At 39.1% G+C, this 18987-nt stretch overlaps 1 protein-coding gene across 1 annotated transcript; it reads left to right on the top strand.

Moving 5' to 3' along the window:
- Window positions 1–4347: 4347 nt before the first annotated feature.
- Window positions 4348–17522, top strand: EIF3D (eukaryotic translation initiation factor 3 subunit D). Its single transcript, XM_060776981.2, has 15 exons — window positions 4348–4472; window positions 7196–7329; window positions 7564–7609; window positions 8823–8959; window positions 9371–9456; window positions 10865–10937; window positions 11084–11196; window positions 12257–12389; window positions 13409–13556; window positions 13760–13890; window positions 14465–14550; window positions 14679–14808; window positions 15618–15760; window positions 16054–16334; window positions 17387–17522. The coding sequence occupies exons 2-15, from the start codon at window positions 7207–7209 to the stop codon at window positions 17398–17400; spliced, it is 1644 nt and encodes a 547-aa protein (XP_060632964.1). The 5' UTR covers window positions 4348–4472; window positions 7196–7206; the 3' UTR covers window positions 17401–17522.
- The last annotated feature ends 1465 nt before the right edge of the window (window positions 17523–18987 follow it).

Genomic DNA, 18987 nt, shown 5'->3' on the forward strand with positions numbered 1-18987 from the left:
CACTTTGAAATGGCATATTTCTGAGGTGGCTCTGATAGAAACAGTTGGATGTGATATCCTAATTTTTGGTTTGTCTAATGTAGTTTTAAAATACATATTTTTCCTTGAATACCTGTATTTACTTGAGTCTAATGTGCCATCGAATCTAATGCACACCTCAATTTTGAAAACCGTGAAACCAAAAAAGTATTTACTAGCAAATACAATGTGCAGCAGCAAAAGTTGCACTCTTTGCAATGTGCCTTTTACAGTTGTTACCTGCTTAGAATTCCTTCGTAAAAACCATTGTGTTAAAACATCAAGGCTTTCAACAATGGAAAAGAAACCTTGGTGTTCATGTATGGTGCAGAATGAATCCACTTTCACTGCCTTGGTTCAATGCTATGGGGTTATGGGGGCTGTAGTTTTACAAGGCCTTGAGCCTTCTCTGCCAAAAGAGTGCAGATGCCTCATCAAACTAAAAATCCCAGGACTGCATAGCATTGAGCTATGACAATGAAATTACAGATGACACCCCGCAAATAGAAGCTCCAGTTGCTCCTGAAGCAGCTTACCCTTTTGCTATGGCTCAGCAAGATTATCTTATTACGCGAATCTAATACACATCCTGATTTTGGCAAGGTAGTTTAGCTTTAAAAGGTGATTTGAGTAAATACAGTATGTACAGTTTTCCTGTAACAATGAGGAGGAGGAAGAATAGTTCAATAGCAGATGCCTCCATGGACTGCTGCATAGGACACATATTTGGGACATCATGCTGAGGCTGAAATTTAATTATTTATTTATTACATTTATATGCCGCTTTTCTCCCCCTAAGGGAACTCAAAGTGGTTTCCAACATTATAAAGGTAAAATTCAATGCCAAACATACATGTGAAAACCAAAAGATAATAGCAAGACGATAACATATAACTATAAATTAACCTAACCAAATTAAAAAATAAACATAAAATGACATTTAGACTTAAAGAATAAACAATTAAACATTGATAAAATAATAACATTTATATTAAAACCCACCAATAAACAACACGATTTTAAAAGTTATTAAAATCAAATCCATAATAGAGTCTGTAGCCGTTCCATTGGTCCATTCACTATTCCTTATCCCTTTCTGATGTACGTACAATTATTGTGATGTTTAATTGACTTCTTTCTTCCCATCCAACCCAAAGAGGAAATAAGAAAAATAAAAGACTGCACAATGGACCTTCATTATCCGCTCACCTTGCAGATTGTAGATCAGGATGAAGGGTTCCTACTGATACAAACTGTACAAAGGGAGGCTACATGGTGGGGACATGGACCATGATGTGAAATTGCCCCATTTACATTTAACCTATTTGAGTTTGACAATGATTGAGTGACACCCCAAAAAGGTGGCGCAGAACTGTGAAACTATAAAAGCAAATGTACTGTCACTGCTCAGGCTTCCTGAATTTCGGTAGCATCACTGGAGGTCCAGTTCTCTGTATTTTTTCTACTTCTTCTGATAGTTTTTCAGAATAAAACTTTCTTTCTGAGACTAATAAACACCTTGTTACTTTGCTGGCCGTGTTTCTACACTTGCACCTTTTAAGAGATTGGGGTGACAGCTGTACCCTACAAACTCTATCAGTTCTGAACCCTTTAATAAAATGTAACTATTTGATGGTTTCTATGTAAATTGTATCTTTCTTACTGTGTACTGTATCAGGAAAGCTAAGAGAAGACAATTATGCTGGGGAAAATGGAAGGAAAAAGGAAAAGGGGTTGACCAAGGGTAAGATGGATGGATGGCATCCTTGAAGTGACTGGCTTGACTCTGAAGGAGCTGGGGGAGGTGATGGCGACAGGGAGCTCTGGCGTGGGCTGGTCCATGAGGTCACAAAGAGTCAAAAACGACTGAACGAATGAACAACAAGAACTGTATCAATTTAGTATATGAAGTGTATAATCTGTTTGTTATACATATCAAAATGTAACATTTGCGTAATCTCTTGGGAAAGGGGACATTGGTCAAATCCCTCCCTTGACTGCGGTCCTAGCTGAAATCACTACACAATGGTATAGTAAAATAGTGAGGCAAAAATAGGTTTGCTTTTTGGAATTTTTCTCCCCAGATATTTTTGAGCTGTAGTTGGTGAAGCCCCACTGTATCAAAATCAGAAATTATAGTAAAATCAGAAATTTTAGAATACCAATGTTGTGGTCCCTTTGACTACGAATGGTCACTCCAGTGCAATTAGATGCGGCTGTACAATAATACATTGTGTTTCATTATATTGTTTTTTTGTTTACACTCAGGTTTACACTCAGGCTGAGAGGAGACATAATAGCTATGTATAAATATATGAAGGAAAATTATATGCAGGAGGGAACAAGCTTGTTTTCTGCTGCCTTGGAGACTAGGACGCAGAACAATGGCTTCAAACTACAGGAAAGGAGATTCCACCTGAACATGAGGAAGAACTTCCTGACTGTGAGAGCTGTTCAGCAGTGGAACTCTCTGCCCCGGAGTATAGTGGAGGCTCCTTCTTTGGAGGCGTTTAAACAGAGGCTGTATGGCCATCTGTGGGGGTGCTTTGAATGCGATTTTCCTGCTTTTTGGCAGGGGGTTAGAACTAGATGGCCCACGAGGTCTCTTCCAACTCAATGATTCTAGGTCCTTACTACACTAAACCATTATAGCACTATATTCTGCTTTAACTGCCATGGCAACACCCTATGCAATATTGGGGTTTGTAGTCTAATGAGGTCAGAGATCTTTCTGGTTGAGAAATCTAAATGCTTCTCCGTAAACTACAAATCCCTGGATTCCACAGGTTTTTTGTTGTTGTTGTTTTGTTTTTTTGTCATGTCAGGAGCGACGTGAGAAACTGCAAGTCGCTTCTGGTGTGAGAGAATTGGCCGTCTGCAAGGATGTTGCCCAGGGGACGCCCGGATGATTTGATGTTTTTATCATCCTTGTGAGAGGCTTCTCTCATGTCCCCGTGTGAGGAGCTGGAGCTGATAGAGGGGGCTCATCCGCCTCTCCCCAGATTCGAACCTGCGACCTGTCGGTCTTCAGTCCTGCCGGCACAGGGGTTTAACCCACTGCACCACCGGGGGCTCCATGATTCCACAGTAACCTGCTATTACAGTAAAATAATAGGATTGTAATGGTGCAGTACATAGGGGTGCTCTTACACTGTAGAATTAATGCAGTTTGACACCGCTTCCTGCCATAACTCAGTGCTATGGAATTCTGGGATTTGTAGTTTGGTAAGGCAGTTTGATGAGGCACCAATACTATTTGGCAGAGATAGCTAAAGACCTTGCACAACTACAACTCCCACAAATCCTTAGCCTTGATCTTAAGACAGCTTATTTATTTGTCGTGTCAGAGCAACCAGTCCATTATATTACATTTCTAACAGAACAAAGTAAACAAACAGACAAATACAAAACTTGTGAGTTTGGTAGTTGGTTAAATGTCCTTTGACCAGTATCTGGCCACTTGGAGTGCTTCCGGTGTTGCTGCAAGAAGGTCCTCCATTGTGCATGTGGCTGGGCTCAGGTTGCATTGCAGCAGGTGGTCAGTGGTTTGCTCTTCTCCACACTCACATGTCGAGGATTCCACTTGGTAGCCCCATTTCTGAAGGTCGGCTCTGCATCTCGTGGTGCCAGAACGCAGTGTCTTTAGCGCCTTCCAAGTCTCCCAGTCTTCTGTGTGCCCAGTAGGGAGTCTCTCATTGAGTATCAGCCATTGGTTGAGGTGCTGGGTTTGAGCCTGCTACTTTTGGACTCTCGCTTGCTGAGGTGTTCCAGCTAGTGTCTCTGTAGATCTTAGAAAACTATTTCTAGATTTAAGTCGTTGACGTGCTGGCTGATACCCAAACAGGTATAAGACAGCTAAAGTGGTATAAAACTACATTAACTTTACGGCATAGATGCACCTTTTGATCTATTCCATACACACACTTGCAGTATTTATTGTATTTCCTAGATTGTAAAGCAGCACACTGCCTTTAGTTGCAATAACACAAATTAAAATAGCCCAAAAGGCACCAGGTTGTCTGATCTTGGTAGCTAAGCAGGATCAGCCCTGGTTTGTAATTGGATGGAGGGAGGGGATCACTGACAAAAGGCAGGTGCTGTGGGGGGAAGAAACTAGCAAAACCATCTCTGAGAATCCCTTTCCTTTAAAAAAAAAAAGAGCTATAAAATTCATGGCGTTGTTGCCATAAATCCGCAGGCGATAGGCACTGAATGCAAATAACACAGAGAGAGAGAACCCAGCGTTTTTACGTCCCTGCCAGGCCTTTCCTTTCCTAACTCGGCTTTTGCGACAGTTTTGGCGTCGCGCTGGAGTGACGTGTCATGAGAGCCAGGGCCGCCGCGCCGGAAGCCGGGGAAGCCGTAAAGCGCAATCCTTGTGGAAGGTGGTTTATCTGTCGTCGGTGTTTTCGGGGCCGAATCCGCTGCCATCGGGGCCCACTGGGGTCCTAGAGGTGAGCGAGGCGGCCACGGGGGAGGACCGGGGAGCCTTCGCTCTCCTCCGGCGCCAGTATTTTTTCCCTCCGAGTCTTGGATTGTAGTCTTGCCGGGCCTCGAGGGAAGGGCGGCGGCTGCTGAATGGATTCGGCGGAGGGGGAAGGCCCATTTCAGCCCTGTTCCAGGCTCAACAGCAGGTATGGGCCAACTTGGGCCATCCAAGTGTTTTGGACTGCAACTCCCACCATTCCTAACAGTCTCAGGCCCCTTCCTCCCCTGAGGAAGCAAAAGGAAGGGGCCTGAGGCTGTTAGGAATGGTGGGAGTTGCAGTCCAAAACACTTGGATGGCCCAAGTTGGCCCATACCTGCTCTAGATACTCCCTTGGTCATTAAGGGTCATGTCACACTACACTATTATAGCACTACTATTCCACTTTTAACTGCCATGGCAACAGTCCTTGGCATTCTGGAGGTATAGTTTAGTGAGTCTCAAGAGCTGAGAACTATCCATGCGCCTCCCTAAACTGCAAATCCCAGGACTTTTTAGGATATCGCCATGGAATAATACCTGTGACGATGAATGTGTTGCCAAAAGCATAGTACAAAGTAGACATATTTGTATTGTGTTGGTATAATGTTTTATTTTGTACTGCTCTTTGTAAGAGCTTAGGCTCTTTAGAAAGTAGCATATTCTTAATTCTTTTTAAAAAGTAAAGGTTTTACCCTGACATTAAGTCCAGTCATATCCAACTCTGGGGGTTGGTGCTCATCTCCATTTCTAAGCTGAAGAGCCGGCGTTGTCCGTAGACACCTCCAGCATGACCGCATGGAGCAACATTACCTTCCCGACGGAGTGGTACCTATTGATCTACTCACATTTGCATGTTTTCAAACTGCTAGGTTGGCAGAAGCTGGGGCTGACAGTTGAAGCTCATGTCACTCCCCGGATTAGAACCTGCCACCTTTCGGTCAACATGTTTAGCAACTCAGTGGTTTAACCCACTGTGCCTCCGGGGGCACCCGGGTTTTTATTAAGTTATGTCCAAATATATTCTTAATAATCTTATTATATTAACTAGCACAATATTAGTATTATATTGTACTATACAGCTATACTGCAGTGTGATGGAGCCCTAGGTCTCTTTATCACATGCTCAAAAGGAATGAACACGTCATCACACTCATTTTGCAAAATGCTAGAAATGACAAAGAGAAATTAGGCATTTTTAGTATGTAATAGTATTGATCTATAAAACACATTTCTCATTCACACTGTCATTAAACAGGATAATAGTTATGCGGTGTTTAATCATATGTGGGATAGTTTGCATTATAGAATTATTTCAGAAACGGCATTGATTATTTGCCGTGTATATGTATATTGTGATCTGCTCTGAGTCCCCTTCGGGGTGAGGAGGGCGGAATATAAATACTGTAAATAAATAAATAAATGTATCTACGACATTTATATTCCGCCCTTCTCACCACAAAGGGACTCAGAGCAACTTATAAGTTATATGTACATACAATATATTGTATTATTAGCATAGCACAATATTAGTATTATATCTTACTATATTGTACTATACTTCTATGCTGCAATATTATTAGTAATTTTACATGTAATATATAATTATTGTTATTATATTGTATTATTAGTATTATATTGTATTACAGTATTATGATCAATATTATACGTACATACAATATATTATTAGCATACTATAATATAGAAGGACTTTTCTGTATGCCTGCTGACTGAAAAACCTTGCACTCCATTCCTCTTGCTTTTCTGCGTAGTTTCATGCAGTTCCAGGGCGACAGTGGCCACAGGAATGTGATTAAAATGATTTTGTATCCAGGACTATAATTGACATCTTAAGAAGATTTTAGTGATGCTTGTTAATAAGAAGGTTGGTTGTTATAGGGTAGCAGGAAAAAAAGATATACAGGACTTTAAGTGCTGACTCTGTGGTATTCAGTGCAGCTGAATGACTTGAAATTTTTCCTCAAAAAACACTTTTACCTAATTCTACATTCTCAATTCATGTGTCCAAAAATGAACAGTGGATCATGGATTGGATCTCATCAAAGAGCTGTGTTTAATAAACTTGTAGAAATTGAAGGAGGTGGTGTTTTTTAAAGAGTCTCTGAGAATGTAAAATTTTGTGCTGCTTGGTATTGGATTTGTTATTTCTGATACACATTCAGGATGTTGTTTATGCAGTCAGTTGTAAATCCTTCCTTGAAAGTGTAAGGTTGTGCTGATACTTTAAGCACTAACCTACAACCAATAAATAATAAAAATTTAGTATTATTTTTGTTCTTGGCATTGAATGTTTGCCATTTTTGTTATACTTTGGAAACCACCCAGAATCCCTTTAGGTAGAGAGGGCAGGTTATAAATATATTATTATTATTATTTCCTTTATACAAGTTGAGTATTCCTTATTAGGGACCAGAAGTGTTTGAGATTTCTGTTTCATCCACCTTTGGGAATAACTGTCTTTGCTTATATGTACATGATGTGATATCTTGAAGATGGGACCCAAGTCTAAACATGAAATTAATTTATGTTTCATATACACAATTGTGCACATAGTCTGAAGGTATTTTAAAAGATATTTTAGTCTGCTCCATGAAAACACCTTATCAGCTGATCTTAGTATTTCAAAATGCCTTTGTATTTTATAATTGTGAGAACATCATTTTCTACCTTTTCTTTTCTTTTTTTTACTAGAAATATAAAAGATGGCGAGGTTCATGATACCTGTGATCCAAGACAATCCATCAGGATGGGGTCCATGTGCTATCCCTGAGCAGTTCAAAGATATGCCTTATCAGCCCTTCAGCAAAGGAGATCGTCTGGGGAAGGTATGTTCACTTGTAGCTTTTTACAGAAGTTCAAATAACTTCTTACAGCTTTCCATCTGAGGACCTGATCCTTTGTTGGATGTTCAAGCAAATAGTTGGAATCCGCCCTAAGTCCCCCGGGGAAATAGGGCAGAATACAAATAAAGATGATGATGATGATTATTATTATTATTTGTAATTTGTTAGTTGTGTACATTATTTCAATCTAAATTTAAAATGTATTTATAACACTAGGTTGCAGACTGGACAGGAGCTACCTATCAGGATAAGCGTTACACAAGTGAGTACAGAATGGTTTTCCTTGCATGGGATACTTCACAGAGAAGATTATTTGTGCATAAAATGGGCATAACTGGCATGCCGAGCAGACATTGAGTCTACATTGGGCTAAAGTGGGCTGTGGGAACATTAATGTCCTTGTTTCATTGTAATAAAATAGAATTTTATATCTTTCTGCTAAGATTTCTGAGGGAGTTATATCCATGTGGTTCTTTCTTTAGAGGATAAAATGTCAGTAGCTAATTAGTTTTTCATAATTCTTCCCTTTTTTCCTTGAATGCTGAAACATTCATATGTAATCTCCCTAGAAAAGTGTCTGCTGTCTGACTCAGAATATAATATTGGGATTTGATCATGCAAACACTGATGTAGTTTGAGTATTACAATTCAGATAAGGAGGAAGCCAAGATACATACCTGTCTCTCCACTGATTCATTGCAGAAGTGTAGCTTCCTTTCTTTTCTTGGGTTTTAAAATAAGGTTTTCCTTTTTATTTTGTGCCTAGCCGTCCCCTGCCACACGTTGTTGTGGCCCAGTCTTTGTATATGTGTTTTATTCGTGTATATATTTGTGTATATACGTGTGTTTGCATATGTGTGTGTGTGGTTTTGTGCTTATGTTGTAATTTATTTTTTATTTTTTGGTTTTATAAGTCTCTTCTGTGTTTTTCAGTGTTATTATGAGTGATGGTCACTCATTGGCCAGTGGTTTTGGAGTTATGTTAATCCCACAAGTGAACATTACATTTTTATTTATATACTAGCTATTTCCTGCCACGAGTTGCTGTGGCCCAGTCTGTGTATATGTGTTTTGTATATATATTGTATGTGTATATATATTTGTATATATGTGTGGGTTTGTGCATGCGTTACAATGTATTTTTTTGGTTTTTTGCCTTTTTACATCCCTTCCGCTGTGTTTTTCAGTGTTTTTATGAGTGATGGTCACTTGTTGGCCTGATATGTGTATTGTGTCCAAATTTGGGGTCAATTTGTCCAGTGGTTTTTGAGTCATGTTAATCCCACAAACGAACATTACATTTTTAATTATACAGATCAGCAAAGGGTGGCATCATCATATAGCTGCTGAAGTGGGAACATAATAGATTATTGTCCCACAGTTTATTTATATATAAAAATAATGATTCCAGTCTTAAAACTAATAGGAAATCCCAAGCTTGAGTTCTGAAATAATAGAAATAATTCTGTTTTCAGATAAATATTCATCCCAGTTTGGAGGAGGAAGCCAATATGCGTATTTCCATGAGGAAGATGAGACCAGTTTCCAGCTCGTGGATACAGCACGCACACAAAAGACTGCATACCAGAGGAATCGCATGCGATTTGCACAAGTATGGTTTCATTCAACCTAGATAGAAGGCCCAGTGCCTGGTGTTGTATCTGTCTCTAAACATTTGAAAATACATTAATGGTTGGTTTTACTGGGATTCATGAAAGTAGTTTCTTTCCCTCTCTCTCTCTCTCTCTCTCTCTCTCTCTCTCATTGAGAATTCACCCAAACCATCCTGAGACCAGTGTTAATTGGTAGTTTATAGCAGTGGTTCTCGTACCTTGGTCTTCAGTGTGTTTTGGACATTCGTTCCCAGAATGATATCCAAAATATTAGGAAGACCAATGTTTGGAAACTATCAGTGTTTGGCTACATATGATCTTTTTTACCTTGAAGTTTTTGTTTTATGAATTGGCCAGTAACACTAAGTGATGCTTATTACAGTATATCCTGTACTTTGCTTTTCTTTCAGAGGAACCTTCGGAGAGACAAAGACCGCCGGAATATACTTCAGTTCAACATGCAAACGCTGCCTAAAAGTGCCAAGCAAAAGGAGAGGTAAGTATGCTGTGTCTGTCAGAGAACATACAGTTCGCATAATGTGCAAAAGGAAAGAGTGGTTGACAAATTAATAGCATGTGTGCAAATTGTTTTAGTGAGAGATTGGGAAGATAAAACAAAGTGGACTCTGACAAATTGGTATAATTATTTAACTAATATGTTAAATGTGGAAATAACGAATGGTAAATTGAACAATATAGATACAATAGAAAATGTTATAATAATTAAGAGTATGTGAAATCCAGTTAGGATTTATTTATAGCAGGGGTCTTCAAACTAAGGCCCAAGGGCCAGATACAGCCCTCCAAAGTCTTTTACCCGGCCCTCGCTCAGGATCAACCTCAGTCTGAAACGACTTGAAAGCACACAACAACAACAATCCTATCTCATCAGCTAAAAGCAGGCCCACACTTCCCACTGAAATACTAATAAGTTTATATTTGTTAAAATTGTTCTTCATTTTAATTATTGTATTATTTTAAGTGTTTCTTGCACTATAACTAATATATGCTCAGTGTGCATAGAAATTCATTCTTTTTTTTTTTTCAAATTATAATCTGGCCCTCGACAGTTTGAGGGACTGTGACCTGGCCCTCTGTTTAAAAAGTTTGAAGACCCCTGATTTAGAGAATGTATTAAGAAGTGGAGTGGAAAATTGAGATTAAGACTGATATTTCAAATGTAATTTCTGTAGTTTATTGTGCATACTGTTTATCCAGGGGGAGGGGTCAAGGGTGGAAGTGGAGTAAAATAATAAATAGCATTTTTTTAAAAAAAATACAAGAGAGCATAGAATTTGAATATTGTCCAGCAAAGCTGAGTGAACAAATTGATTGATTGTCCTGAAAGAGCAAGTCAGTGAGTAAACCACTTGCTGCCACAGGTGACTAAGCTGGCTTGTTCCCCAGCTCTCCTTGTACCAGCAGATACAGACTTATTTATTTGAATAAGCATTTTAGTGATGAAGTGGTTTTTAATGGGAGAAACATGTTGTGCATTTATTGCTTCGTGTTATGATTTTATATGATTTTATTTTAAAATATTAGCACTTTAATACAGCATCTTTTTTATTGGTTCTAAAACTTTTCCTTACAAATGTTTCATTCACATACCTTAATTTAATGCATGTTATTAGCCACCATGGATTCCATTTGAAACAAAAGCAGAATCTACATTAAATAACTGAATAGGCTCTGTTGGGAAATATTCTGGCTCAAAGAAATGCTATTTATTTTGATTGCATCTATTGCATTTTTATCCTGCTTTCCATAAAATAGAATTCCAGGTCAATAAATATCCTTACGAGTTATTTCCTAGATTTTAATTTATCTACTGTGGGTGAAGACTTAGGATCATCTGGCTGCTTTTTCATCATGGGATTTATTTGTTTTTTATATCCTAACAGAGATAGGCTACGTTTACAAAAGAAGTTTCAGAAGCAATTTGGAGTGAGACAGAAATGGGACCAAAAATCTCAGGTAAAGCAAATTGTTTTCTAACCACAAGGTTCTCTGTTATTAGGCATGACTTGTTATATATTCAGCTGTTACTCCTATATTGAATACTCATGTGTTGTCTCTTCCCTTTTTCCCATCTCCTGGTACTGCCCCTGTCTGCTTGATAGAAGCCTCGTGACTCCTCTGTGGAGGTTCGTAGTGACTGGGAAGTGAAAGAGGAGATGGATTTTCCTAGGCTAATGAAGATGAGATACTTGGAAGTCTCAGATCCTCAGGACATGTAAGCCTTGGAGACATCAGGAGATTTGCGATCTACTACATATTCTCTCTATTCCCATGTGTTTCATAGCTTGTTTATGAATTCTAAAGTCCTTGTAAAGCCACATATTATACACTGGGCCTTGACCAAAATCAACTATAGTCCCTTCTCTCATTAGACAGCGTAACCTTGCCATTTGTTCTGAGCTCAGACACATGGCTGTAGAAGTCTAAAGTTATTTTCTAGTCACAACTACTGTATAATTGATCAATTGAATCAGTGAGATTAAGGCTCCTTCTACACTGCCATATAATCCAGATTATCAAAATGGATAATCCACATTATCTGTTTTGAACTGGATTATATGAGTACATTCCAGTATAATTCAGTTCAAAGCAGATAATCTGGATTTTATATGGCAGTGTAGAAGGGACATTACATAAGTCTAGGTTTATCATCTGATTTAGTTACTATTCTAGCTTGAAGTGGTTTTAAATCAGAAATAGTCTTAAGTAGTGAGCAGGCAGCCAATGTCAAAAACTCAAGTTTTATTAGTAGATCTAGTTTTGTGTGTGGGTGTGTCAGGAGTGACTTGAGAAACTGAAAGTCGCTTCTGGTGTGAGAGAATTCGTTGTCTGCAAGGACGTTACCTGGGAACACCTGGATGTTTTACCATCCTATGGGAGGCTTCTCTCATGTCTCCGCGTGATAATCTGGAGCTGATAGATGGGAGCTCACCCCACTCCCCGGATTTGAACCACTGACCTTTCGGTCAGCAGTCCTGCCGGCCCAAGGATTTAACCCATTGTGTCACCGGGGGCTCCAGTAGATCTAGTCTAAAGTCCAGACTGTATGGTGGGCATAAATATAGTTCTCTAGTGTGTAAAATATTTTGCTTCTTATTATAAGATGAAGTATTTCCTGATTCTGCCAGTTTAAGGTTGTTGGAGAGCCAAAGAAACATCTAATCTTGAAGCACTGGTAGACTTATGATAATGATCTGTGTTATTTGTAACTGTTGTATTATTGATACTCTTCTTACTCAAACTGTGCTCGTTATCATCCTTTTTTGCGCCTGTAGAGAGTGCTGTGGTGCCCTAGAATATTATGACAAAGGTTTTGACCGTGTCACCACAAGAAATGAAAAGACTCTTCGTAGCATCAAGCGCATCTTCCATACCGTAACTACCACTGATGATCCAGTCATCCGCAAGGTATGATTTCTTTCTCTTTAATTTACTCTTTGTTTCCATTTTAAAAGAGAATAGCTAGTGTTTTGAACTGCAGAGAGTAGGACATTTTGTTATGGAAAAGACTAGAATGTCTTCATAAAATGTCATTTCATAAGTCCAGAATTATTGAGCCAACATGACCATTAGACTACAACTCTGGAGGCCAGGATCCAAATCCCTGCTCAGCCATGGAAATCACATTCTCTTTTAGAGGAAGGCAAAATCAACACCCCTGACGAAATCCTGCCAATAAAACCCCATGATAGGGTGGCCACGGGCCAGAAACAACTTAAAAGGCACACAACCAACAAGCCTGGAATGAGGAATTTTAGCAAATATATTCAGCCAGGAAATAGTATGTGTCTGGTTGACTCTACAGTAGACAGAGAGTGGTGTTTTTGGTTTGGAATCCCTCCAATAAAGAATCACTAAGGTTTGCTCTACCTATTAAATTATAGAGCACTCATTTGAACTACTACTTCATAATGAGAATTTTCATGTGTACTGAATTAGTGGCATGCCTTGTGTGTTTTAAAGTAAGATAATATTATTTCACATAGTGAGAAAACGAGAATTAATTAGGCAGGTAATAGACTGGCCGATAGGAATTGTGGAAGTTGAAGTACAAAACATCTGGAGGGCTGAAGTTTGCCCATGTGTGTTCTAACTCAACAGTCAAAGTTTTCTGGAAGACTTTTAAAAGGAATGAAATGAAACTTGGGATTACAGTAGAATTAAAGCTTGGGGTGCTGATCTCACCTTTGCTTGTTTTAGGGAAATTATTTGCATTCAGGCACACCCCTCTGTCTTCCTTCCCTTGGATTTTAATTACTGGGTAATGATGTGTATAGACCATTAATCCAGGAAAGGAAAGCTTTGATATTGTTCCAGCAAAGCCTACAAATTGTGCAGTAAAGCTACAAATATAAATTAGGTTACACCTCGTTGGTTCATTTGAGCAACAATTTCTGTTCTCATCTGTGTTGCGTCTCTCTCCTCAGCTGGCCAAGACTCAAGGAAATGTATTTGCTACGGATGCCATCCTAGCCACCCTTATGGCCTGCACCCGTTCCGTGTATTCCTGGGACATCATTGTGCAAAGAGTTGGATCCAAGCTCTTCTTTGACAAAAGGGACAATTCTGACTTTGGTGAGTCTAGTCACACCTGGATTGCAGAGAAGAGCAGGAGAGCAAGTGATAGATGAGAATCTTTCTGATATTTGAACAAAAATTAATATGGGGCATTAATATTGTGTCAGGGTTTGAAGCAAATTATCTCAGCACTGTGTTTTTATAGAGCAGTATTCAAGTGTATTCAAATGTTCATCATTTTTGTTTGGCTGTGTCCTTAGATCTCCTGACCGTGAGTGAGACTGCTAATGAACCACCTCAGGATGAGGGCAACTCCTTCAATTCACCACGCAACCTTGCAATGGAAGCAACCTACATCAACCACAACTTCTCCCAGCAATGCTTGAGAATGGTAAGGGTAGAAGATCCAGTTGTCTCAGTAGCACAGAGACCTTTGACAAGGAAACTTCATTGTAGTCATTTAGAATTTGTTACTAGCAAAGCACTGTTCTAGTTCAGCAATCACAAAAGAGGGCTGTATATATTCCGAAACATCTTTCTGCTTGTATGGGGCTCCTAGATTTCCTCAGTGGGCATAGTATGGTGGGTCATTTTATGGTGGAAATTGGTATTTTGATAGGGGAAATGGGTCCTTTGAATGGTGGAAATGTATCATTTTGTAGGAAAAAATAGATCCTTTTATGTTGGAAATAGATAAATATAGGAGAAATTGACATTTTATAGGGGAAATTGATCATTTTATAGGGAAAAGGGACCTGGGCACTTAAATCATAAACTGACAGTCGAAATAATACCTGAAACCCTCATGGTAGGTGAGATCTGTTGAGACCTTGGGGTTAGTTGATGAAAATATTGCTGGAGAAGGGCTTGGCCCTACTCTAGAGAGAACTGTTGAAGCATTCCTGACCTTCTTGATTGTGTAACCTGATGCCATTGGTAATATTCTGGTGTGGGCTGTTTTACAGGGGAAAGAAAAATACACATTTCCCAATCCAAACCCATTTGTAGAAGATGATATGGACAAGAATGAAGTGGCTTCTGTTGCCTATAGGTAGGTTGTTGTTTCCTGTAACTTTCAGATTTACTACAGCTTCCATGAATGTTCTTTTGTCATCACCTGTGCATAATTTAATTATACAATATAAAATCATAATGTTATGGCCTTGTTCTTGGTTGTAGATACCGAAGATGGAAGCTGGGAGATGATATTGACCTTATAGTACGCTGTGAGCATGATGGAGTGATGACTGGAGCCAATGGAGAAGTGTCGTTCATCAACATCAAAACACTGAATGAGTGGGATTCAAGGGTAAGGAGGACAAAGTCATTGAAGTATCAATCTTGTTGGATGTGGCCCTCCAAAAACATTTATCCAGGCCCTGCATTGAACTTCAGATTTAGGATCATCCTAAGTCTAAAATGGCTTGAAGGCACACAACAACCCCTAATTAACTTGATTGTCTCATCATTCAAAAGCAAGCTAACACTTCTCATTGAAAGTGGCAAATTTATGTTGGTTAAAATTGTTCTTCATTTTAAATATTGTATTGTTCTTTCATAGTTTTTTGCACTACACGATATGTGCTATGTAATAATAATAAATAGAGAAAATAATATAATAATAAATAGAGTAAAATAATAAATGTAATAATAATAATACCCCGGTAAAATAATAAATAATTTTGACTTGAGTATAAGCCGAGAGGGGCTTTTTTAGCCTAAAAAAAGGCTGAAAACTTGGTTTATACTTGAGTATATATGTTATATCACAAACTTGATTAGAAGAGTATGGTGTAGCATTTTCTGGATTCACATTGTACTGAATGTAGCTTACTCTTGATTACCATCTCAGACCATTAACTTATTTTCCTTAGTCCTATTCAATACAAAAGGAAATGTTGACTTCTCTTTTCCTTGTCAGTGATGGAAGAAGATCACTAGATCCTCACTTTTGTCATATTTCTCAAGATCACAGCTTCTTTTCATCAAGGACTACAAGCCATTTTGAAATAAATACCACTGTATTACATTTTCAACTTTATGTTTAGATATTAATTTGTAGTAGCATGGCAGAATTAGTGCTAAACATTTTTCTAATTAAAATGTCTTCTTTTCCAGCATTGTAATGGTGTAGACTGGCGTCAGAAACTAGACTCCCAGAGAGGGGCTGTGATTGCCACTGAACTGAAAAACAACAGCTACAAACTTGCCCGTTGGACATGTTGTGCCTTGCTGGCTGGATCAGAATATATCAAACTGGGGTGAGACTTAGTCTGTCAAATAAGGGGGTGGGGGTGATATGGTTCTTTTGTTTTCAACCCATGGGTCAGTATGCAAGAAGAGGGAAGAAATACTTCACGGAGCAAAGCAGATCTTCATAGCTAAGTTCTCAAATATTAGAAAAATATCTGAAACACTTTGCCAAGGAAATTGCTTAAATCTTTTATTGTATTGATGAGAGGCAATACTTTTAACAGACCTGTAAACAGAAGGTTCATTAAGATAACACGTTAATGGGCATTTCCTGATTCTCTTGTTTCTCTTTCTGTGCCAGGTATGTATCCCGGTACCACGTGAAAGACTCTGCACGGCATGTGATTCTGGGCACACAGCAGTTCAAACCCAATGAATTTGCCAGCCAGATTAATTTAAGCATGGAGAACGCCTGGGGCATCCTGCGCTGTGTCATTGACATCTGCATGAAACTAGATGAGGGCAAATACCTCATCTTGAAAGACCCTAATAAGCAGGTCATTCGTGTCTACAGCCTGCCAGATGGCACCTTCAGCTCCGATGAAGAGGATGATGATGAGGAGGAGGAGGAAGAGGAAGAAGGTAATGGTTTTTGGCTGCCCCGTCAGGATTGTTTACTGATACTGTATAGAGCAGGGTGTCAAATTCATTTTCATTGAGGGCCACATCAGCCTTATGGTTGCCTTAAAGGGGCTCTTGAATCCGTGGATACAAAGGGATAACTTTTTTTTTACATTGTGGTCAGTGCTCTTTAGTTTTTACCCATTTTGGGTTCCCAGATACTCCCATTACTTTTTGTTATATGCAATGCAGACTGGGGATAATAGCACTTATCGTTATGAGGTTGTGGAAAGATTGAAGGACACTTTAAAGTCAAGCATCGTATCCACAAGCTTTGTCTCTAAATTCAAACCCCAGTATCCTGACTAAACAGAACAAACTGCAGCCTTCCAGATATTATTGCATCACAGCTCCCTAAACTTTAGTCATGATGCCTAATGATGAGGAATACAGAAATTGTAATTCATCCTCTGGAGCACCACATAAAATGATATGGTGAGCCAGATTTGGCCCATGGACCTTGAGTTTGACACATGAGGTGTAGAGTAAGGGTTCAGTCAACCAGTATCCTCCAAGTTTTTTAAAGCATAACATCCATAATTAAACCACACTGACCATGCGGACAAAAAATCGTGAAAGTTGGAGCCCAGGTATTTAGAGCTCACTAGGAAGACTACCTCTGGTTTAGAGAGATGTCAAGACACAAAAGTACAAAAGGTGGTTATGCTGCTGATCAAGATGCCAACTAACATTGTACTGCTTGACCAGTGATACATTCAAGTGAAAGTGTAGAACTGGGTGGAACTTTTTTTATTTTTACTTCTTTTTTGCAAATGGGCATATGCCTTCCTACAGAGTGGAAATCACTGAAAGGGTTTCTTCACAAACAATATTTTGTATTGTTGCAGCTTAATTCACATTTGTATGTCTGGCTGCAGCTTATGTCATATTTGATCTGTATAGGATCAGTATTTGGGGTGTGGTGACTGAAAATTGTTGCCGAGTCTCTTCTTTGTGATAGCCTCATTGGGATAGTATAATGTGCTCCATTTCAGTTTTTCTTTGTGTTGCAGAGGAAGAGAGCTAAACGTTGCAGCCAGACAGCCGCCGTGATATCGTCCGGAAGACATGTTCTACTTTCATCTCGCTGGATCAAAGCTGAATCTTCAGCCCCAAGGAAGAAAATAAATAAAAGCGTAATCAGTTGCAGGGCTTGTTTTTCTTTTGTTCAGATAATAAATATATGTGAGGAATGCCCAGATATAGTGGTGGAAAACATATAAATTGGGGGGGGGGGGGGGGAGGAGTTGATAATCTCATGGTGATCTCATGATTGTAAACTGCTCATTTTATAGAGCAGCAGAATAATCTGCTAGTAGATTTGGAAAAGACTGAAGAGCTTTTACAGAAGGTGATTAAATACTTCCTCCAGGAAGAAAAGAGACTAGAAAGCAGTCATGTTGCTGAGGAAGCCAGACTTGAATCATTTTCTTTTTGCTCTACTTGTTTTGGAAGGGGAACAAACAGGGCTAACCAGCAACCTGACAGAGAAGGCTGTGACATTCCCTTACAAGTGTTGTTTGGTTCTAGTATTTGAGTGACCTCAATAACAGTTGTTGATTGTAATTCTCCCTAAGTCATCCTGTAGAAGTGTTTCAGAGCATCTTTTTAAATGTCCTATTCAGATACGAAAGAGAATACAACTGAGAGTGTGTACAACTGTTGTAGGAAGTTTGATGGCTTATATACAATGCTTTCTGTAATAATACAGTACAAATAATTGTTACAAAACCAGCTCTAAAGTTTTGTGATTAATGATTTATTGATTAAAAAGATGGGAGGCAAATTCTGTACGTTCAGTGGCATTAAAACTAATCCCAATTACTCAGTAGTAAATTTCAGTACTTGCAGCTTCTACTTGTTTTAGCCACATGAAGAAAATAAAAAAGAAAGACTAGGTTTCCCCTGTTACAAAAGAAAATTAAAACTAATTATGTATTTAGTTGATGCCATTTGTAACCTTCCATCGGCCAAAGCATGCCTTGGATCGAAGCCAGAAACCAGCTCTCTGTCAATTAAATGAATGTTTCTGCCGCAGAGCCAGAGGGGGATGGCTTGAACCTCTGTATGATGCTCATTAACGGCCTTGGCAAACAGAACTGGGCAGATGAAGGTACTCCAGGGTTTTCTCTAATCATATTCCAACAACTCCCGTGTGGGTTTGATGCTGCGGTTTCCGCAGCAAGAACGTGTAAAAGCCTGGAGTTCCAGAAAAAAGAACAGGGAGTTCTTTTATTAGAAGGCTAGCTATCTGCAGCAGATCTAGTTCTTTATCATCTTAGATCCTTAAAAGTGATTCGCAAAATAAGCCATTTCACCTGCCAGTGCAGTAATTGCTCTGCCCCACTGCTGCCATTTTGGCAATGAGGCAATGCACCACCAGTTAAGTGTTGCACTTCCTCCTTGCTTTATCTTCATGCACAGCTTGTTTCTGTTAATGAAGGGCTGCAATCCTATAGATGAAGGTGGGCAATTATTTGCTTCCCCAACAAGCTTTGAGAGCTGCATATTTCCATCACCTCAAATAAACTTGCAGGAACAAGATTGAAATTGTAATCTCTCTGGAGACTATTTCTGAATGTTCTCAAGGAGATGGCTGTGTCCCTTTTTTTCC

Source organism: Anolis sagrei, chromosome 5 (assembly GCF_037176765.1).
Source record: "Anolis sagrei isolate rAnoSag1 chromosome 5, rAnoSag1.mat, whole genome shotgun sequence".
Lineage (NCBI taxonomy): Eukaryota > Metazoa > Chordata > Lepidosauria > Squamata > Dactyloidae > Anolis > Anolis sagrei.